General features: G+C 43.2%; 2 protein-coding genes across 3 annotated transcripts in view; one reads left to right on the top strand and one right to left on the bottom strand.

Moving 5' to 3' along the window:
* RABGAP1L (RAB GTPase activating protein 1 like) overlaps positions 1–23,858 on the bottom strand; it is a 480,584-nt gene that overhangs the window by 454,026 nt on the left and 2,700 nt on the right. The window lies entirely within an intron of this gene.
* On the top strand, positions 10,293–14,056 carry LOC149864046 (uncharacterized). The gene has a single exon (XM_090048454.1). The coding sequence runs from the start codon at positions 10,923–10,925 to the stop codon at positions 11,763–11,765; it is 843 nt and encodes a 280-aa protein (XP_089904580.1). The 5' UTR covers positions 10,293–10,922; the 3' UTR covers positions 11,766–14,056.

Here is a 23,858-nt window from a genome sequence, read left to right as displayed (position 1 = left end):
AGGAAAAAGCCAACCTATTAAATAGGTACTTTGCGTCAGTCTTTCATCAGTCCCATGGGACGCCCATGCCTGCTATGGGACAGGAAGATCTGGGTGATGGGGATCCCCTGCCCTCCATAAATGCTGACCTCGTGAAGGAACATCTTGAGAAGCTGGATACATTCAAGTCAGCCGGCCCTGACAATCTGCACCCCAGGGTACTCAAGGAGCTGGCGAGCGTCATAGCCCAGCCCCTGGCACGGGTCTTTGAAAACTCCTGGCGCTCTGCTGTAGTGCCCGAAGACTGGAAGAAGGCCAATGTGGTGCCGATCTTCAAGAAAGGGAGGAGAGTGGATCCGGCTAACTACAGGCCCATTAGCCTGACTTCTATCCTGGAAAAGTTCATTAAGGAGGCCACCCTTGATGGACTGGCCCAGGCTAACATCTAAGTGATAGCCAGCACGGGTTCGCTGCGGGTAGGTCTTGTTTGACCAATCTCATTTCCTTCTACGACCAGGTGACCTATCACCTGGACGAGGGAGGTGAGATTGACGTCATATATCTTGACTTCAAAGAAGCTTTTGATCTAGTATCCCATGATCACCTCTTGGCCAAACTGCCCAGTTGTGGCCTTGGCTCCACCACGATCCGCTGGCTGGGAAACTGGCTCCGTGGTCAGACCCAGAAGGTTGTAATTGATGGCAGTCACTCATCGGGGTGCCCTGTGACAAGTGGGGTCCCTCAAGGCTCTGTCCTTGGGCCCATACTGTTCAACATCTTCATTAATGATGTGGACATTGGAGTCAGGAGCGGACTGGCCAAGTCTGCCGACAACACCAAACTTTGGGGCAAAGCATCCACGCCAGAAGATAGGCGGGTGATCCAGGCTGACCTGGACAAGCTCAGCAAATGGGCAGACGAGAACCTGATGGTGTTTAACACCGAAAAATGCAAGGTTCTCCACCTGGGGAGGAAAAACCTGCAGCATCCTTATAGGCTCGGCAGTGCTACGTTGGATAGCACTACAGAAGAAAGAGACTTGGGGGTCATCATTGACCACAAGAGGAACATGAGCCTGCAATGCGATGCTGCAGCTAGTGAAGTGACCAAAACGCTGGCTTGCATCCATAGATGCTTCTCGAGTAAATCCCGGGACGTCGTTCTCCCCTTGTACTCGGCCTTGGTGAGGCCGCAGCTGGAGTACTGCGTCCAGTTTTGGGCTCTACAATTCAGAAAGGATGTGGAGAAGCTTGAGAGAGTGCAGAGGAGAGCCACGCGCATGATCAGAGGTCAGGAAAACAGATCTTACGATGACAGGCTGAAAGACATGGGACTCTTTAGCCTGGAAAAGCGTAGGCTCAGGGGTGATCTGATGGCCACCTACAAGTTTATCAGGGGTGACTACCAGGATCTGGGGGAAACGTTTGTTTACCAGAGCACCCCAAGGGATGACTAGGTCAAATGGTCATAAACTCCTGCAAGACCGTTTCAGGCTGGACATAAGGAAGAATTTCTTTACTGTCCAAGCTCCCAAGGTCTGGAACAGTCTGCCAGCGGAGGTGGTTCAAGCACCTACATTGAACAACTTCAAGAGTAAATTGGATGCTTATCTTGCTGGGATCCTAAGACCCAGCTGACTTCCTGCCGTTTGGGCAGGGGGCTGGACTCGATCTCCCAAGGTCCCTTCCAGCCCTGATGTCTATGAAATCTATGAAATCCACAGGAAGGAATATGTAATGGGAAAAATGCACAGTTTTTAGTGAGAATTCCAGAAAACTAACAAAAGCTCCAATGTTGTTAAATTATTTCAAATAACAGGGAATTGAAAGAGAGTATGGCATACCACTGGTTCCATGCTGACAGCCTAGTCCCAGAGTGAGCAAAGTCTGACCCGTGAGCCACCCTGGGACCATGGTAGACTCCATGGAAACCAGCAGGGGCTGCTGGGAAATGTGACCCCAGAAGCAGTGGGACCATGACAGTGCAGGGCCAGGGACTCCATGGAGACCAGCCTAAGTGGCACTGGCAGGGTACATGACCAGGTGGGGAGCTGTTCTGGGACTGGGGCCAGGAGCTTGCAGTGGTGACAACACAGGCTGGAGCCTGGGCAGAGCCACAATCCTGCCCAAGGCCAACTTGAGAGTTAGGGGATAGAAATGGGCTCACATCACAGGAAAAAATCCTAGGGGCATCTGAAGGAGCACTGAACTTAATTCTTAAGGAATTACAATAGGTCTCAGCTACTGTGATGGATAAAGCAGAAACTGAAGAACAGAGTAAGAATCAGCGCAACCAGATAGCTATAGGTACATAAAGAAAGGAAATGAATGTCATAATTAGCTAAGGAGATATAACAACACTTGCTCTGACCTTCAAGAGGCCAAGAAGCAATTTTCTCCAATCTCTACACCTTGATTTTCTCTGCCAGAAAATGATTCTGCTACTATGGAAAACCCTTAATTTCTTCTTTTAAAATCCATTCCCCTTTCAGGCATTTCTGATCAAGTCTTATTTTAATATTTTAAAATGGCATTAGAGCTTCATAACTTGTTCTGGGGTATAAGTTAAATATACTGCTTGCAGCAAGCAGGAAATGGCAATTGAGCAGTCAAGGAGATCAGTAAATAAGAACTTACTGTTTACAGAGCAGAATATAACTGCCATTTATATAGCCAAACTGGACTGCACAGATCTGCCACCAGCTTAGGATATAATAGCTAAAAAGAGGACAATATTCTATTTCATTTAATTGCCTCATTTATAGACAACTAAATATCATGATCTGGCCTACCAATTTGAAGCAAGCATGCAGGCTTTAAAGAGATATCCCTTTCAGTATGAAGATTTAACGTTTTGACAGACTCTCCCTCTTACCTTTTCAGAGAACATTTAAAAGTTTAAAACTGTAGTTCAGAAGTTTCAGGTCAAATCTTCAAATTTAGACAGCTAACTCCCATCGAAAAAAGAAACACCCAGTTAAGTTTGGGGGTTTTCATTTAAGTGAAGGTATGGGTTTTATTGATAGAAAAGAAGAATTCTTCCTGCAGTGTACCCCTGCATAAGTGTTTTCCCTGTTTCAGGGCTTATGCCTTGTCTACACTGGAAAATTTTGCTGACAAAAATTCTGTTGGCTCCGAGCAACCATTTACATTTATGTTATTCTAGCAGTGCTGTAATCTTCACTTGAGCCAACAGAGCATGAAAAGTACCCTAAAAAGGCATCCTGTTGGCCTTGACAGCACACTCCAAATCAGTGCAACGTGCAGTGCAAGTGAGGCCTGGCATTGTCCAGAGAAGGGAGGTCATATTATAGAATCCCACAAATGGGGGCTGAGAGTAGGTAGCATCTTACATTAATGATGGATGCGAGTGTGAGTAGACTTCACCCAACATTTTCCAAATGCTTGCATCACACCCTGGTTTCCTCCCCCATTCTAACATGGATTCTGAAGGGCTTTTAAGTGGAACTGTGGCCCTCCTAACTACGCATCCTGCCATACTTATGTGAGCCTGTACACGAGGCTTGCTTATCACATAGACAAACTAGGTATATGCCTAAGGCCTTAAGTAAAGAAGGGGCCCAGTTGTGTTTCTTTTACATATTATAATTATTGAGTGAAAAAAGTAATATAAATATAATCCATGCCAGCAAACTAAGGCTGGGTGATGCATCAGATTTTGGATCCTCAGGGTGCCAGCAGACCTGGGAGCCCCTCAGGCAGACTGCTAACTGAAGGGTCCCATAGAGAGATATGTCCCTCACCATCCAGGAATCAGCTCTGAACCCAATGAACACATTATTCTTCATTATACACAACTAATTTGTAAGCAAGAAAAATTAACAAAGAAATATAATAACAATAGTTAATTAAAAAAACTAACAAATTACAATAAAAATTCACAAATACAACCTTAGGTGGATAATTTCAGCACACTAGGCAGTCCCACTTCTGTCAAACTACTTAAATAACTAAATTCACCTTGTTATAACTCTTTTAAACATTCCTCCCCCCCCCCCCCCATAACCCAATGGGTTTCCTTCTGGTCACAATCCATTTCCCATAACAATAAATGGCAACAGAGCTATAACTATGTTCCACCACTAGATGGCAGAGGGAAGGCTTCTGCTGCTCTGGGGAAAATGGACTCCTTTATTCTTTGGTAACACAACCAAACAGACTCTGAACAGCTGCTGTAGGCAATAGGCTCCCTGTGGTTTCCTTTATTGGCAGATAGAAACTGCTTAAGAGATCATTCTAGAAATACAAATACACATACTGCAAACACTACTGATTAGGGGTCTCCTCACACACCCAGGTTGGTTTGTTTTCTCTCAGCCCACTCCCTCTAGGGGCCGTCTCCCCCCTTCCCCCCAGCAATCCACCCACAGACAGGGGTTTCCCTCTGCAGGTCTCTAACTCTGCAGCTGGAGCCTTTCCAACTCCCAGCAAGCTTACCAGCCTTGCTTACCAGCCCCTCCCCACTCTTTCCCTGGCACCTGTGGCTCTGGTTGCACAGCTCAGAACCTGGTGGAGAATCAACTTCTCATGGGATGAGGCAGGCTGTCTCTCATCCTGATGCCTGCTCCCTCAGCAAGTTTCAGCTCACTCTGCCTCAGCTGAGGGCTGAGTCTGCACCCCCCACCCTCTCCAGGCCTGGAGCTGGCTCCTCCTCAGCTTCTCTTCTTTTCCCTCCCTCAGCTTTTTATGGTTCAGTAGCAGCCAACCAGAGCCCTCGATTCGTAATGTGTGCTCTGGTCACAGTTCAAATGCTCCAATAAAAATCATGCACTGTGCACTGCTTACTCTGTCTGGTAAAGCTTATACACCCTCTGTAAAGTTGCCACCCTTTTCTTGCAGAGCTCTTAAACACAGCTCACCCACTCAGCCTGTAGCAAGGCAAGCTTCGCAGCTGTTACTAAATATGCAGTATTAAGTAGGGGTCCATGAGTTTGTTTGCCTAGGGCCCATAAAAGGGTTAATCCGGCCCTGCCTGCACCACTCAAAAGACTTTAATGAGCAGTTGTGTGCATGGGATATTAGTATGACTCCAAGTATAGGAGAATAAGTTCCTATTACAGTTACTTTTCAAGCATAAGGCCACTTTTCTTGTTTTGTGTACCAAGCATGTCAAGTGTGACCCAAGGATGAGAAAAGTTCTGCCTGTTAAGAAGTGAGTGGTGATTGTGCTTTAGAACCTGAACACTAGACCTAGGGTTGGAAACCAGATTTGGCTTACAAAGACACTGGATCCGATTTGTGGCAGCTTGGGGAACAGGGGGGAGGCCAAGGCAGAAATCAACAGCATGCTGCAGCCCAGGCAACAAAGGAGATGTCCTCAGCATCCTACTTACTGCCTTACTTCATCTATTTCAGTTATTCTCAACCAGACTGCCTGGAGAACCAGGGTATGAAGAGATATACCAGGTGTTGAGGTGATAGCCAAACACAGGCTCAAGCTTCTCCTTGCCTGGATGCTCCCCTACCTCCACTGCCTTGCCCCTCTGCAAGAAAGCTACTATTACTACGTAATTCTTTGAAATGGCATGCTGTTAGAGGCTGCTTTGAGTCTAATGAGGGGTGCCCTGAGTCTAAAAAGGTTGAGAACCACTGATCTGTGGCCTAGGCAGCAGGGGGAGCATCCCCATGATTTTACCACCTGCCCCATTCCATCTATTCCCTCCCACAGTGCCTCCTGGCTGCTCAACCCTGCCTGCTCCCACTATGGCACTGTCAGATTTACCCCATTCCATTATCCTTGGCAACTTAAATCAGTGACAGAGGTCAGCAGAGGCATGTTAGTCATTCTGGAGGCAGATTTTTGGCTGGCAAGCAGTGGCCCATGGCAGCAAAAGGCTTCCAACCCCTAGACTTATTACCAATCAGTTGGGAACCACTTTGGTAGTGGGAATTCAACAGTCAAAGCTGTAATGCCTGAGGTCTGTGTCTGCACATCCTACTGCAAAGAGTGACTTTGGACAATGCCTTAAATTTCAAATAGCACACTCTGTTTGCAAGTGTGACAGGATCAATTATAGTAATTGTTCCTAATCCAGACAACCCAAATATGCAGGAATGTTGCTAGGCAGAAGGTGGAAACCAGATGCCCAAATTTAGTTTGCAAGGAGGAGTAAGAGAGAGGAAAGGTTACATCTTCTCCAACCCAGGTATAACAAGTAAAAAATCTTTCAGCCTCTATTCAGAGCGCATAAATATTGTATAACTTGTTTTTATCTCTTGCTTCCTGGTCTAACCACAGAGGGGGAAAGAAAACCAAAATAACTAAAACACTACATGCACTTAAATCTGAGTTTTCTCCTGTGGGGTTTAGCTTATCAACTGACATAAAGCTGAAGCTCTAACATAGGATGCAACTTCTTCAGATGTGCCACAAGGGAATTTGCTTCCGAAGTCAACAAAATGAAAACCTGCATTGTCCAAAATACACTTACCTAATGCTAGCATAGTTTTCCCCTTCAGACTGCTGCTATTTGAAAATAATAAGCTTTTGCTGGTAGTATCAATCACTGGAAAAAACAAATAGCACCAGCTAAAATCTTTACTTCAATACTTCATTTTGGGTACTGTATGATATCCAATCAAAGCTACAAGCTTTTTCAATTTAATACTTTTATCTTCCATTAACCTTAATTAGATCTCAATAATTTACCAAGGAGAAAACACCTTTCCTGAAACAATGACTAGACCATCCATCAAGATGACAAACAGGAGCTCCCCCACAAAATTCTGAAATCTGAGTTAACACTACTCAAAGTACAAAAGCTCCATTAGGAGCTAGTATGCAATGTGCATATTAAGTATTTGAAGGGCAGACACTAAAAAACAGCCCAAAAGTCTTTGGGGGGGGTGGGGATGGAAAGGTCAAATTTTTTCCTTAATTTGAACTAGGCCAGTTCCAAAATCTTTCAGCTAATTTATTTTTAGAAGGATTTTTATCATGTTGCAGCTTTCCCACATAAGAGATCAAACCACTTTGTGATATAAGGCAGAATTACTATTAACAAAATAGCATGAAAATTTACTAGCACTAGCAAAAAATTATTTGACCAACTTTAGATACTAATAAAAGTATAAAAGAAATTTTAATGCATCAGGAAGTTGCTTGCCTTGAAAGAACATAGTTCTTCAAAGCTATAATGATACCATATATTAAAGTTTCATGCAGAAAAAATATCTTTCCTTTTACATCCTAAAGCCTGGACTTCTGATTGCCAAATCATTACTGCAAAATAAATTTAGGGTGTTAAATATCTTACGGAGACAAAATGGTTCTACAGAGGCATGTTTCTGTTCTTCCAAAAAGCCATTTTCATATATTCACAACTATCTATTAGTTTCAATATTCTCTCCGAGAACTAATTTGACTTGTATCTAATCCCAGGTCCCCAAAAGATATAAATGTTGTACAATTCTCACTTTAAATATTCCACAAGATGCATATGAGCATCTTCATTTCCTTCCTACCAACTATCAGGTCTCATCACTTTTTTTCCTGCTAGAGGACAAGAAAAATAGTACTATGATGTTGTACGATATAGAAACACAAACCAAAAGATAAAGGAACTTAGGTCATTAAGTTAAATTACTTAGGTTAATTTTTTTGATGGCTACCAAGAAGATTTGGAGATATTAAAAATATGAATGAAAAGCCAGTGTTGGACTAAAAGCTAGGAGAAAAGTTTTCTAATTGTATAGCTACCTTACACCGTATTTCTAATATCAGTATCTGATACAATTGACAATGACTCAATAAACCAGTCTCATCTTATAACAGACTCATGACAAAAATGTATATGGTTTTTAAGGGGGGAGAGGGGGGGAGTAGTAATAATTGTCCCTGAGAAAAAAACTTCTCAGAACTTCATTGATCATTATTTAAAAAAAACAAGAAAATGTTACTGTGTTTTAGCTGTTAAAACATATCCTCTAAATAGATAGCAAATACATTCATTAGCCTTTAATCCAATTTTATGACTCAGTTCTCATGCCTGAGGCAAATTCCGACCCTCTAGGTTAGAAGCTAACACAGTAGCAATAAAATATTTCTGGAGAAAAAGATATTCAATGCACTCAACTTACATACCCATAACATCAGAACTAGCACTTGAATGCATCCATCAGTGTTGTGTAATACATTAAAGTAATAAGATTAGATGTTTCTTACAATTTCAAATGACAAAACAAGTTGCATGTGAACATTAGTCAAGACCACCCCCTCCCCCCCTGCAAAACAAAAATTAACGTTTTGTCATTGGGATGGGCTGCTCAATAGTTTAACTGGAATTCAAGAGTTGCATTATATGAGGGATTTCTTTAGATAGTTTCCCTACACAAGGTCTTGTTTTTCTACTTTTAAAATTGGTGCTTAAATAAAATCCATGTGGCCACAGGAAACGAAAAGTATCAAAAGCCACCAACTTGTGAATCTAATTAGCTTCTACTTCTTATATTTGTATATATAAATGTTTACATGGAGTTTTTTTGTTTTGTTTTGTTTTTTACACATCTAAACATGAACCTGATGTAATGGTGTCTTCAACACACATTAAGTTTCTTCATATTACATAAGGACTCTTTTTAAAGATTTTTACTTCAACACTGAATCTATTAAATATTTTGGACAGAAGTCTTCCTCCTCTACCCCACCCCAACATGAAACACTTCCAGCTTGTATCTAGGACAGTAAGTTACAGATGCTCTTAATCCTATGACTACTTATACTTTAGGGATAATAGGAAGAATCTTGCTCTACTCCACAACATAAATACACCTACTCAAAATTCTGTTAAATGTCCCAACTTCTGGTGTCTACCTTTTTTTTTTTTTTTTTTGCTTTAAGTTATGAGCAGGGATCCAGGTTTTCCATTTGCTGCAGGTAAAACATGGATTTTCCTCTTTAAAGGAAAAGAGCATGGGGCAATGGAGACCTGCATGGCCAGGCTGGCAGTACCAGGACAAGTGCCTCGGGTCCTGTGAGGCTCCTCTCCTATACCTCACTCCTTTCCACTCAGGCAGTCTGGCTCAGTTTTGATGGTATCACAGGCACCATCTGTTCCCACGGACAGCCTGCCTTTAGTTCTGGGCAGGTACGCGGTTGTGGCTTGCCTGATCACCAGATTGATTACTTAACTAGACTCAAACTGAAGTCATGTACATGGCGCAGGGGAGCAGGGCAAAAATGCTTACTGCACCAGGAGATTTTTTTCAGCATTCTGCACTCCACATAGCACAGCCTGTGTAGCACGTGGTCCCACATTGTGGGTTGGCCCCGTGGGGCTGATGCCTTGGATTGGCTGGCACCTGGCCACACACTATAATGCCCTGAGGGCCCTTTTCTTACACTCCCACGAGCCTTGAGGTCCTGATGCTTGCCTGCTCAGGAACCGCTCAGGCAGCCTGAATCAATGGGCTCTCAGGTGGATTCTCCCCTTGGATGGGTCCTATTGAAGCCCTTTAAGCTACCCTGGGTATACCTGCTGGCAAGGTTTCATGCAGATGGGGGCATGGTTAGGTCCATTCCCTGCAGTCCCTACAGCTGCTCCCTTGTACATACCCGAGTCCTCTCTCCCTGGTGTCTGGACATTTGTGGTGTCCTCTGGCTGTCCAGAGATCCCTGCCCTGGGACATGTCTCCAGCTTCAATGATGAAAGTGAGTAAGAGTTCAGATGCCGCAAGGTTTTCCCCTCTGCGCTCTGAACACATGTGCTGCTGTGCTGCCATCATATCCAGTCCGTCTCCAGCATGCGGAAGGGTTTCAGAGGTGCGCCTGATGCCTCCTTTCCTCTCCCCACAGACATCAGCAGCGATCTCCTCTTATCATGGGAACTCTGAGGGTCCAAGCAATCTGCTGTCCCTCTTCCAACCATGTGATGCCAACTGAGATACCGGCTAGCATCCAGCTGGTTAGTCTGCAGCACAGGGGCCTGCCACAATTATATATTCTACCACTGAACTGACAGAATCAGCTGAGATTTGCACAGAATTTGGGAAAGCATGGTTCAATTCCCTGCTCTGCCATAGGCTTCGTGCACAATCTTGGATAAGTTACCTAATCTTTCCATATCCTCATTTTAAAGGCTGTAAACTGAGGTAAAAGCATTTCCCCTACTTCCATACTTCAGCTTGCTACCCAATGAATAGGGATTCTTGCACTATCACTACAGGAGCAATGTAGAGATAACTACTAGAAGCTGGAGGTGCATCATAGGTATGTTTTTGACTCACATAAACATAAAAAAAAAATCTCAAAGACAAGGATTTTTGTGGACAATACATTTTATTGAACCAACTGCCTCATTTGCAGAGATTTAGTCAAATTCTTTAGATACAAGAAAACGTCTTACTCCAGAATTGGCCCAAGAAAGGTCAACGCTTTTTTTTTTTTTTAAACGTATACAAAAGTACATCAATTCCAGGTCAACAGCTAGTATATCATTCTCTGACTCCTTTGCATACAAAGAACATGACAGCAAAGAAGGGAACAAACCACATACAACTTAAACTACACAAGCTAAGTACAGATGCTTGGGGGTATTCAGGGCCCAGGAGCTGAGGAGGGAGCTAGGCACACCTGAGCCCCCACACACACGTATGCCCCCTTAGAATCAATGAGTCAGAAGGGACCTAGACAGATCATCTAGTCCGACCCCCTGCCATGGGCAGGAATGAGCACTGGGGATGGCAGGAATCGGAGGCACCAGCAGCTGATCCCCCTAAGATAAGTGGGGGCACAGGGAACCAGCACAGCGGATCCACAGATCTGGTGGAAAAGCCCCCCAGGTCCCTTTCTGCTGAGCCAACGGAGATCCGCGAACAGAGTGCACCAGCATTCGCACAGGTGGGTGAGCAGGAAGGGCCAGGAGGGAGACTTCAGAAAGGGTAGGGCAAAGGCACCACACAGAAATATACATAGCAATTTATAAAATGGTGTCGACGCAGAGTGCTGCTAGGACCCCTGGCCAGGGGGTGCCACCTACCCAGGACTTGTCTGAGGCCTCCACCCAGACAGAGCCCATGGGGGAGCTGGCACCCCCTGCCCGCAGAGGATGCCCAGCAGGGCCAGGGAAACAGGGCCCCCACACCTGTCCTGCAGGCACCCGTCTTAAGGCCCTGGAGGCGCAGGTGAGGGAGCTCCAGGAGGAGGTTAGCAGGCTGAGGGGAATCAGGGAGGCAGAGGATGAAATTGATGGGTATTCTCTCTCCCTCCAGAGCCATGTATCCAAGGGAGAATCACACCAGGAGGTGCCCTCCACAGCAGACTGGCAGATGGTCCCCTCTAGAACCAGGGCTGCTTGCAGCAGAGCAGCAGCAGTTCCTCCAGTCCGGCTGAAGAACAGGTACGAGGCCCTGGTGACACTGCAGGAGAAGGAAGGAGAGGAGGAAACCTCTGGAGAGGAGGCCACTCCACACTCTGAACAGGCTGAAGGAGCTAAGCAGACCCAAAGGAAGAAACGTCAAGTACTCGTCACAGGCGACTCCATCCTCAAAGGTACAGAGAGTCCCATCTGTCACCAGGACCCCTCGACATGTGAAGTCTACTGTCTGCCCAGAGCAAAGATCCAAGATGTGACAGAGATAATCCCAGCCATTATCCAGCCCACTGATTATTACCCCATGGTCCTAATCCATGTGGGCAATAATGATGCAGCCAGGAGAAGCCCTGATCACCTGATGACAGACTACCATGCTCTGGGGGGTATGCTGAAGGAGACAGGGGCACAGGTGGCACTCTCTTCTGTCCTACCAGTGAGCGAACGTGGAAGATGACATGAGACCTGCATCAGAAAGGTCAACTTGCAGCTTGGGAAATGGCGTTTCAAGGCAGACTTCGGCTTCTTAGACAGTGACCCACGCATCGGGACAAGAGATATGCTTGAGTGGGATGGGCTTCACCTTTCTCCCAAAGGTAAAGCATGTGTTCTCTTCTAGGTTGGCTGATCTCCTCCAGCAGGCTTTAAATTAGGCTCGTCAGGGGAAGGGGAAGACGAGGGCAGAGAAAGCCATGGACCACTAAACCAAGCATCACCCACAAGAACAGCCCAGCCTAGACCAATAACAAGCAGAACAAATACCCAGGTAAGCAACAGGGGCCCGGGTAGTACTGGGATTAGGGGGGCAGCGCATGCATCTTCAGGAGGCCTCAAATGCCTCTACCATACTACGAGCATTAGTGGGAACAAGCAGGAGGAACTTACACTCCTGCTAGCTAACACCAACCCAGATACAGTGGGACTCACCAAAACATGGTGGGACCCAACGCATGACTGGGTGGTGAATATCAAGGGCTATAGGCTGTACAGGAGGGACAGGGCAGGGAGGAAAGGTGGGGGTGTGACGCTCTACATCAAGGAGAAATACACATCCTCAATGAGTAGCACTGGGTCAGGAGGGACAGACTGAAGTGCTCTGGGTTAGAAGACAAGGAGGTCAAGGGGAAAAGGACTTAATGGTGGGGGTCTACTACAGACCACCCAACCAAGGGGAAGAGCTAGACCAGGAATTCTTAAGTCAGCTCACAGAGGCAGTTAGGTCAAAGGATGTGGTCATCATGGGTGACCTGAACTTTCCAGACATCTACTGGGAGGAGCAGTCAGCCAGGTCTGACCGCTCACGTAGGTTCCTAACCAAGATACAGGACCTCCATCTAACCCAGGAGGTGCACAGCCCCACCATGGGAAATGCCTTGTTGGATTTGGTCCTGGCCATGGGCGATGACCTGGTGAGGGGTCTGCAGGTGCCCAACCACCTGGGCAACAGTGATCATCACCTCCTGGAATTCACCATCCTGCGCAAGGTGGTAAAGGGCTATAGCAAGGCAGCAGCCCTGGACTTCAGGAGGGTGGATTTCAATGAGGTAAGGAGAATAGTCAGGGAGACACTAAGGTGCCACGGGGGAAGGGAATTGGGTGTCCAAGAAGAGTGGTTGCTCCTTAAGGAGATGATCCTCCAAGCCCAAAGGAAGATAATCCCAACACAGATCAAAGGGGGCAAGAAGGTGCAAACGCCCCCATGGCTCACCAAAAGCATCTGGAAACATCTCCTAGCTAAAAAGGAAGTCCACACCCAATGGAAGGGAGGGGCCATCACCAGGGAGGACTATACCTACGTTGCTCAGGACTGTAGGGGGGCGGTCAGGAAGGCCAAGGCAGAGATGGAACTGGGACAAGCTACCTGGATCAAGGACAACAAGAAGTCCTTTTTTAAATAGGTAGGGGGTAAAAACAAGGTACCCATTAACATGGGGCCTCTGCAGGACATGCTAGGAAATCTGGTCCTTGCACCAGACAACAAAGCTAACCTATTTAACAATTTCTTTGCCTCCATTTTTCTGAGCAGGGACTGGGTCATCCCCCTCAGTGAAACCCCCATAAGCCCCAGGGGAGCTGCACTCAGGCCTAGGGTCAGAGAGGACCTAGTCAGGGAACTTCTGGAGGGACTGGACATATTCAAATCAGCTGGTCCTGACGATCTCCACCCCAGAGTGCTGAGGGAATTAGCAGAGGTCATTGTAGGACCCCTGCCATGGCTTTATGAGCACTCATGGTGCCCTGGCAATGTGCCAGAGGACTGGAAAAGGGCCAGTGTGGTTCCCATTTTCAAAAAGGGGGGAAGGAGGACCCAGGGAACTATAGGCCTGTTAGTCTTACCTTGGTCCTGGGTAAGCTTTTTGAGAGAATTATCCTGGCACATGTCCATGAGAAGCCAGCAGGGGAGATTATGCAACCAGCATGGGTTCGTTAGAGGCAGGTCCTGTCAGACCAACCTGGTGGCCTTCTATAACCAGGTCATAAAATCCTTGGATGCAGGTGTTGCAGTAGACATAGTCTTTCTGGACTTTAGGAAGGCTTTCACCACTGTTGCTGACCCCATTCTCATTAAAAAACTAGGAGACTGTGGCATCGATATCTAGTCAGATGAGTCAGTAATTGGCTGGAGGGTCACACCCAGACAGTGGTGCTGGATGGGTCTTATTCGACCTGGAGGGATGTGAGCAGTGGGGTTCCGCAGGGCTCAGTCCTCGGGCCCGCGCTGTTCAACATCTTCATCCCTGTTCCCCCGAGCACTACCAAGAGTGACAACAAATAACGGTCACAAGCTGGCAGAGGGTAGATTCAGGCTAGACATCAGGAGGCGCTACTTCACAGTCAGGGCGGCTAGGATCTGGAACCAACTTCCAAGAGAAGTGGTGCAGGCTCCTACCCTGGGGGTCTTTAAGAAGAGGCTGGATGAACACCTTGCCAGGGTCATTGACCCCAGTACTCTTTGCTGCCGTGGCAGGGGGTTGGACTTGATGATCTGCTCAGATCCCTTCCGACCCTACCAACTATGAAACATTGATTCAAAAAGGCTGCCTAATATCAGGTAAGTTAGGATGGTGGGGAGCTAGCTGGGGGTCCATCAGACTGGAGGGAAACTGGGAACCCACCAGGGGATCAAGGTCAGGTGCAACCCATGGGTGGGTGTGGGGAAGAAGGCACAACCTGCGGGGGGGAGGGGCCAGGAGGCATGACCCATGGGGGGGGTTGTTCCCACCACAAACCTACAACCCCATTCCTCCTGTCCCTCCCCACACCGAGACTTACTTGCTCAGCTCCACCAATGGCAAATGCTGGTAAAAGCAGCTGCATTCCAACCAATTTGTAGGATGGGGGTTGAGAGGGCTGGGGGGAAAGAGGGAGGGAAGGAAAAAAATAAACCAGTGCAGGGGAAGGGAGGTTGTGAAAAGAGCCCCAAGGGCTGGGTTTTCTTAGCCCCCAAGGTAGTGCAGGGGAATTGGACAGAAGTTCCATGCACCAGTTAGACGTAAATCAAATAAGTCTGATACTACTTTAGATCCAGGTTTATCTTAAACTGGGTTCTAGAATTTCTAAACTGGTCTGTGTGCATGAACTTCTGTACAGCTACAAATTTGGATTTGTATGGCTGAGAGTCAGAAAACAATACCACAGTTTTTAATCATCAATCTTAACACGTTTGTCAAAGATCAAAGTCTTTGATTTCAGATGCCGATGGCAAAAGGTCAAATGGCAAAAGGTCAGAAGCTAACACAACAAACTCTATAATTCTAATGTATCCCTCTGTATTAACAGTGTTGCATATACACACCACTATCTGTGCCTCATTTCAAATCACTTGAGCTTTTCATACAAAAGAGAGAAACTGACCTTGACACCCCAGCACAAAAGATAAAGTACCTGTAGTAACGAGATTAGCTGACTTTAGTAAAGTTGTAAAATTAAATATACTATGCATGCCATCCTGTGACCAAACAGAACCAGTACCACCCAAGTAAAAATAACCCCCCTTTTTTATGAAACCTGAGCAAACAAAGAAAGCACAAGTGCCAACTCATTAATTATTTATGATTGGCGTATAGCAATTGGTCACCTGTGTCAAATAAAACTTTGAAAGAACTTCCACCCAAAGCAGAGAACGGAGAACCGTGTATGCACTCAAGAAAAACAGATTGTGCACAATGAATGTTATCTCTTCCGCCTACTTTTTTTTTTTTTTTGGCGTACCCCCATCTCCTCTTACCAGTCCATTTATCTCTTTATCTTGACTAAGAGCTCTCGATAAGAAAGATAATGTCAATCTGCAGACTGCAATGGCTTATATGAATCACTCAGAAGCAACTGTCCTACCCACCCTGTAAATGCTGGGTAACATGATATCTGTATGCTGTAACTAAATCAATCAGCTCCTCTGCCTACACTGCAGCACATCAGAAGCATAAGTAAAATAAATCTTTTGTGAAACCATCACACTGTGTTTAAATCATACTGACTCCTGCTCACCGTTATCACCCACCTGCCTGGTCATAAATCCCCTCTTCGTGCCAAGCCGGTCGTGCCGACCCAGGCTCGCAGGTCAAAGGTGCACGGGCATTATGGGGCGCGACAACGTTTAATATGGAAATGTAACAACGATGTTGTAGTCACAGTATAGTTTTACTCTAAATATCATCTTTAGCTACGTTGTAAGGATAAAATTAAAACCTGCCTTCTTAATTACTATGCCAATACTGCAGATATCTAAATTTACTCCTAATCCCCTTGAAATAAAGCTGAAATCTCATTTGAAGAGCTTCAGGGAGATTATAACTTTTTCTAGAGCCACTGTTAATATCTTTTACATACACTAGGCAAAAATAAACTGTATTGTATATTAAATCTACTCTGTAAAAGTAAAAATTTGAATACGCTTTTGTAAAAGTAATATTTATTCAGCCAGTAATATATTAAAATGTAACTTTAAATCAATTATGGTACTCTTTTTAAAGATTTCTAATTTACCAAATAAAAAGCAAACTCACTCAAGTGACAAGTCATCTACTATAAATGTAGGTGTCATCTAAATAGTAGGAGAGTTTTACAAACACACCCAGGCACATAACTCCCACTGAAAGCTATTCCTTAAATAAGGTCTTCTTTTCCTTTAAGAGTTTTCCTTCTCCTCCCCCACCCAGAAGAAAAGTAAGAATTTTAGCTATTAAATACTGAATTATCCATGTGTATGCGTACTTAAGATTGGTGAAATTTAATTCAAGTATAGTAAGATTTGTGTTAATGTGTGTCAATTCTCTGTGCTTTAGGAGGACATAAAGCCTAACTTTTTGCATGAAGAAACCATTCAGCTCAGTTCACATCATGAAGCTCTAGAAATTTAAGGCTCACTCAACACTGCTAGAAGTAGGCAGAAATATGGAAAAAAATTGGAACAAACTTACTCTTTAATTCCTGAAGTTGTAGAGTTAACAAGGGACAAATAACTCTAGTTTTGACATGTTTAGAAAACCCAGCAATACTTGAGATCCTTTGAATAAAAGCTACAACTCCAACAATAGATTTCACCAGTCTAATGGAACAAAGATTTCACTACTGGTATTTTTTTTATAAAGCTTCCTAGTACTCTCCATGGAAATTAAAGACCTGTTCAAAAACTGCTTCTGAAATGTTAAGTATTTTATTTATACAGAACATACTTGCACACTTCTTTGGCTTTCTTGTATTTTCTTTGTATTTCTAATATTTACAAAGGTAATATATTAATTCCAGGTCAACAGCTAGTATATCATCATTCTCCAACTCCTTTGCATACAAAGAACATGACAACATGCACAGAAGGGAATAAACCACATACAACTTAAACTACACAGATTAAGTACAGACATTTGGGGACATTAGGGGGAGGTTACAGTGATTTAAAGTGGCTGCCCGATATCAGGCAAGTCAGGATTGGGGGGGGGGGGGATGGCCCCATATCAGTTAAGTCAGGATGGAGAGCCAGCAGTGGCTCCATACATTTCAATTATTCCTTGTTTGATTGTACATTTAATTAAGAGTCCAATAAAGGCTCTTAAATGGAGTAGGGTAATGCATCACAAACACACCTTCTACCACATCTAAAGAGCCAGGAAAGCAGGAAGCAGGGTGTTCCTGATACAGAACTTCAGACATGGTAAAAACTCTCTGAGAAAATGACAAAATACATTGAGCCTCAAACCTAATGGTGTCCAGGGAAAACCTCAAAATCCACGCAAGAAAAAAGACAAAGAGGAAATGCCTTTCTTCTGGAAATCAGAAGTCTCAGAAGGCTCTCAGGTGTCAACAGAGCTATCCCCAGCTGCCAACAACTCAAGTTTGCATCCTGAAAATTTCTACATAATGCTGACATACCAGAAATTCAGAAATGTGCTACAGAGTTTGCGAAAAACAAAGAGTAAAGTAAGTTATTTATAATATAAAGGATATTATACCAATTATATTACCCTGGTAGAAAGGATTGAGTATAGAGGTTTTCAATTAATATAACTACAAGTTTCAGGTGGAATTCAAGGATCACAACTGCAGAAGATAAAAGCAACTTGTATACAAAACTATATCCTGTCAAGTCTAGTAGCAAGTATCAAGAAAAATAGTTCTTGGATTAATGAGTCACTCTTTTTTTTTTTTTTTTTTTGAATAACCAAGTTAACAAAGTTGCAGCCTTATCATCAAATGCATGCAGCTCTAACCCACTCCTCAAAGGCAATGATTTATAGGGGTGTGCGAAACGGGCCATATTTGATTTGGATTCAGACCAAATTGGGGACAGTGATTTGATTAGTTGATTCAGATCACTGTCTGCAATTCAACTCAGCCAAATCTGAATCTGAAGATTTGATGCTGATTTAAAAAAAAAAAAAAAAAAAAAAAAAAAGAGGCCATAGACGCAGCTTTAAGTGTTTTGTCTACATACCTTGAGGTACCAGGGGTGGGTGGCTTCTGAACACTGTGATGGTGGGGTGGATGGAGCGTCCCAGAGAAGCGTTGGCGGCATGCTCGGCAGCAAACCCAGAAGTGGACTGTACAGTACCACTGCACCCCCCGGTGCAGCAATCAGCTGTGGGGGGACCCCAGGTGCCCCCCCAGACCCAGGAGGCACCAGCTGGCAAGCAGGAAGGGTAAAGGTGGGGCCCAGTACAATCCCCAGCAAAACTAGAAGTGCTTCTGGTCCACTTCTGGGTCTGGTGCCAAGTGCGTTGGGGAGCCTCCCACAATCTTGTGGAACACTCCATGTGCCCCAGCATCACAGCATTCATGAGCCACCTGGTACCTCAAGGTATGTAGAAAAAACATTTAAAGTTGTATCTATGTCCACATCGATTCAGAGGGTTCCAAAGAGAGATTAAAGGGTCTCTGGATTCAATTCAGATTCGGAGATTGAGCCATCAAATCGAACCAGGGACCAAAGCTTCGTGCAGCCCTACAGATCTACAATGTGGCACTAGAGCATAGAAGATACAATTTGCAGAACCATACTAACTGTAAAACAGGGATAATGTTAGGCCACTTTCTTAATGTGCTGAGATCTATTTTTAGGTTGTCTCCAACTTATCTGCGATTGTAACCAACTACAACCAACTAGAACTAGGCTTAAAACAAAACAAAAACACTCCATTTCTATTTTCTTTCCTTCGTATTTTCTGCCCTTATATTTTAGGAGTGCACCAATAATGATTTTACTGGTCGATACCAATGATTAACCAAACATATAGGCTGATGCCAACCAGATAACCAATACTTAGTAATAGTGCAAGGCACTTTTAAACTACTAACATAAATAACTCCCCCTCACACACACATACTGCTCATTGGGACCTCTATTCTGCTGCGGGCTCAAGCTGATAGTGGGGCATGGGGACCAGACTACGCTCACTAAGGTACTCTGGGCACACAGCCATAATTGATTGGCTACAATGACCCAAAAAAGCCAATAACATCATTTCTCCTTTTATCAGTGCCAATTCAATATCCAGCAGATATATATAGTCAACCCCTATTATTTTACCCCGTTCAGTTCCTTTTATTATCTCCCCTATGATGATTTCTAAAGAGATTTAAACATGTAGTTGGCTGCCACAATTATAAGCTTGCTTTTTTGCACTAGCAAATGCCAAAATACCGAACTAGAATGAAGGAAGTATTTTTAAAAACATAATAACATGCAGACTGCAATTTTGCAGTGAACCACACAGCCTATATTAAGGTCTTTCATTGGAAAAGTAGCTTCACAGTTAATACTTCTGGGCTATTTGCTTGCATTAAAAGTTAAAATAAAACAGACCTTCAAACCATTCTATGTCTCCCCACAAAAACTCCATTAACAATATAACTTCAACTGCAATAATTTTACAATGAGAGACTCTCCAAGCTAAATCAGATCAACTTAGATGCTTTGCCTACTACTCTACCATCACATTAAGCACTAATCCTTTTTAAGCATTTTGATCAAATTGACTTCTTAGCAGCTTTCTGCAATACCGCACAGAAGGCCCTGATTGAATTTCCAGTCCCCAATACTGACTTCTGGCTGAAAAGAGCTAGTAATAGTTCTTTTTGTCCCCTTGGAGCTGGCTATGCACACTGAAAATAACTGCTCTGGTTAATTTAGTAACAATGACAGAATCCGAGGTCAATCTGTGCATTCTGTGACAAGGACTCTGTTTCAATGGGAGGCAAGTTGGTTACATTTTTGAGCTTGACATAACATGTAGCCAAGTGGAACACCAACCCTGCATGCTCCTTCCAGAAACAGAGTTATAGAAAACAGTTACATCTAGTGGTGGCAGCACAGCATCCTGGAGATGTCTTTTTCCTGCATTTCCCCAAGCTGCTGCAACTACCAGGTGCAGCTTTCCATCATACCGCTGTTTCCAGGAGGAATAGAAAAACCTGGACTGGGAAGGGCTGTAACAAGAAGTTCCATGGGTTGGGTTGGCACTCCTTCCTGCATTAGGTTTATAAAAAATAAACCTAATGTGGGCAGAACTATCTGCATCTGCTACAGCTACTTCCTGAACTGGCTCCAAATGAGGTGCATAGAACAGCTTCATCTGGCTGTGGCCACAGTACCCACACCATGGCACCCCCGCTGAAAACTAGTGAACTAGGAACTATCAATTTCAAGACTATTAGAGGTATGAAGTACTGTGAAAAATAAGGCAACAGGCCTTAAAGAAGTGCAAAAACTTTAGCACAGGCTGTTCCCACAGTTAATGAACACTGATTATATGGAGTTTGGGTAAGTGCATAGCCTTTTTTGAGACACAAAACTATACATTTAAACAGGGCAGTCTGTAATTTTAACTGCATTTGAACTTTGAAGACTGATATTCAAAAATAGAATAGGTTAGTAAAATTCAGTTTGATCCATTTATATATTTTCATGGGTCCTTTTATAACAACTAATAGCAGATTTCATTCCTGTATACATTATTTCCTACCACACTCTAGTCCTCTCCTCCTCAAATCTGGTTCTAATGAATAAGAAAAGGAACACCAAAACATTAACAATTAAACATTGTAATTTGTGAAAGCAACCATGAGACTTACTAATAAAACTAGAATTAAATGTTTTGTGCAAAAAAAAAAGTTTAATATGGGAATTAAAAATTAGCCATGTCATCTTACATTACTACAAGAATTAATATCTCCAGTATGGAATAAAATGTAATGAACAACAGAAGATCTACATATCTTAAAAGCAATTTTGTGAGTTATATGGTCACCCTGGTATCTAAATAGCAATGCAGTTGAAGTCGCATGAAGCTCACAGAAGGACTCCGGTAACTTCCCTAACTTGAACTGTACCATCAAAGGAATACCATTCAAATAAAGATCAAGCTAATAGCAACTAAATCAAGCAATTCAACCCAACTCAAATACCTTACTGCTGAGTATCTAAGATCTAACTGATATGCAAAATTATATGCAAAAACCTGGTAGTCACAATTCAAACTCTATTAAGTGCCCACAATGCTGAAATTACCAACCCTCATCCCCCCCCCTTGTTGGCAGAGAAACCCAAGGCCCAAACTGACAAAAAACATGTTAAGTTTGAAGCCTGTCCCCCATCTCTTCTGTAAAACACAGCACCAAAGTTATTTTCAAAAAACTATAAGCATGACTATCCTTATCCCAACAGGAAGTCTGACAACTAGATATACAAGGATGCGTTTTGCCCTTTTACAATATTTATCATAAATAAAGAACTCATGTTTCTCCCCCATCTATTCAGGACTTCCCTACATACCAAAGGCGCACTGCTTTAACTGTTACAGCAATATCCTGCAGCAGACATCTGGTTCTCTCTCTATAAAGGTGGTTATGCTGATCAAACTTACTCCTATAAAGGGAAAAATAAGCTTTGCCAATGGTTATTATATAGGCATAACTGTGTAAGAGTAGCTACAGTACCGATATAACTGAATCCATACTGGTAGCATTTTAACTGGTACAATGATTTCACCAACAGAATCCCTCCCCCTAGCCAGAATACCAATGCCAATTAAAAAAAAATACCATGCAAAGCAAGCCAACAAGCTTGAACATGTAAACAGAGATTAAATCAATGAAGTACTGTCTTTTGGTGTATGCATGAGTTTGAAGTAACAGTTTATGCTTCTGAGAACTAGCCCATTCCTCTTGATAATTTGACAAATGTAGGACTTAAAGATGACTTAAATGCTGAATTAATTTTTCCAGAATACAAATCTCTCCCACTTCAAAAGGTACCATACAGTCCAATCACAAAAATTTCAACTCACTGCTGATCATATCTAAAGTGCAGTTTTGCATCAATACTAAAAACTGTGGCAGGATGAAAACTAAAAATACAGGAGGCAGAGGGGAAAAAAAAGCCATTTTAGGATAAAGAGCCATTGAACTGATTAGATTAAATTTGTTATTTAATTCAAAAACCTTCTTGCTGAGTCCTTACAATCTCATAGCATGGCAAAGAGAAGGGTGTGCACAGAAACCATTAGTTTCTACTTTAAAATATTTCTTTCAATTGTAATAAAAATAGTTCAGGTCTGGTTTATATTTCCTGCAAGCATCTCTCTTTCATCTGTACCTCACTATAAGTTGTCACACATTTTAAACACATATTATTGCCAAATCACCGAAGCCTGCTTTGTTCTCTGTTTACTCCTCCAAGTATGTGACAATTAATTCAATTTTTTACTTCAGTTTGAAAAAGTGTTCAGTGTCAAGAGTAACTCCCTTTTGAGTTTCTACATCAGAATAATAGATTTTAAGGCCATAAAAGACCATTAAGATCACCTGATCTAACCTCCTATACAACACAGACTGCTTACACCAGAAAAAAGGCCAACAGTATTTTTAAAAGACTATCCACTTAAAAAAGGCAACAGAAATAAAAGTTGCCACCTCTATTCTCCATTACCACTTAGTCAAAAAACTAGCTCTCTCACCAAAATGAGCCAAAATTGTTCAAAACGCAAAACTGCCCAACTGGTACAAAGGAAAAGGGGAGAAGGTAACACGAATAGGGATTAATTAAAATTTAAGTCCATTTTGGAAGAAATAGTGCTGAGAAATACAGAAACCAAGAGAACTGCTCAGTCTTAAGCACTGATAACTGTATTACAAAAATAAATTTGGCTAACACTGAAAGTCTTAGGAAAATGGAGGAAGAGTAGTATTTGGCTTTTCCATATTGACGCCCGAGTGTATAACATCAAGAAGCACATATATATGTCAGAATGGGTGAAGATTTTATATGTGTGCATCTTTCAAAAGCATAGACCAACACAAGAGCAATAAAGAAGAATCAGCAGAAAGGGAGGCAATGAGAAACCCCTCAGATTACCAAGTGCTATGCAGAGGTGGAATTCTGCCACTATTTAATAAAATAAATTAACGCTACCTGGATAGTCAGTGTATTAACATGTGCCAAATATCTCAACTGAAGGATGCTATATTTAAGTCGTTTAACATGTTAGAACACACCCTAAACAACTAGCCTCAAGGCTGCTTCTGACCCACTTTGGAAAGTCAGATATTTGTATGCATGTGCACAATGAAAAAAAAGATTTTAGCCCCTCTAGATGAAAAGTTAGCCTTGCAATCATGAGCCAGGGAGAAATGATGCTGTATTACCTGCTCAAATCTGCATACTTCTTGAAATGATGGCCAAATATATTCTTACCTTATTAACTGCACTGGAGCATTAACTATTTAAAAATCTCATGACAAGTGAAACATATCTGAGGGATAAATGATAGGAAGAAGGGCAAAAATAAAGCTCAGAGAGGAACTATTGCTGGGAAAACAAGTGAAAAAAACTAACCATGAGTGAGTTTAAGACAGAAATCAGAAGCTTCCCAACCATTCAAACACCGAGGGCTTAGAACAGCTTTCCATTAGATGCAGTTTGATAAATGTACAAAGGGATTATACAAACAACATGGTACTTGGAAGGCTCCTTCCAGTCCTATGTTCCTACAAAAAAAAAATGCAGAGAAGGCGATACATGTAAAACAGACAGAAGGATGAGGAAGAGCAAGAGGGG

Source organism: Crocodylus siamensis, chromosome 5, assembly GCF_052110815.1.
Source record: "Crocodylus siamensis isolate JL-2025a chromosome 5, ASM5211081v1, whole genome shotgun sequence".
NCBI lineage: Eukaryota > Metazoa > Chordata > Crocodylia > Crocodylidae > Crocodylus > Crocodylus siamensis.
This window is presented reverse-complemented; position numbering and strand designations above follow the sequence as displayed.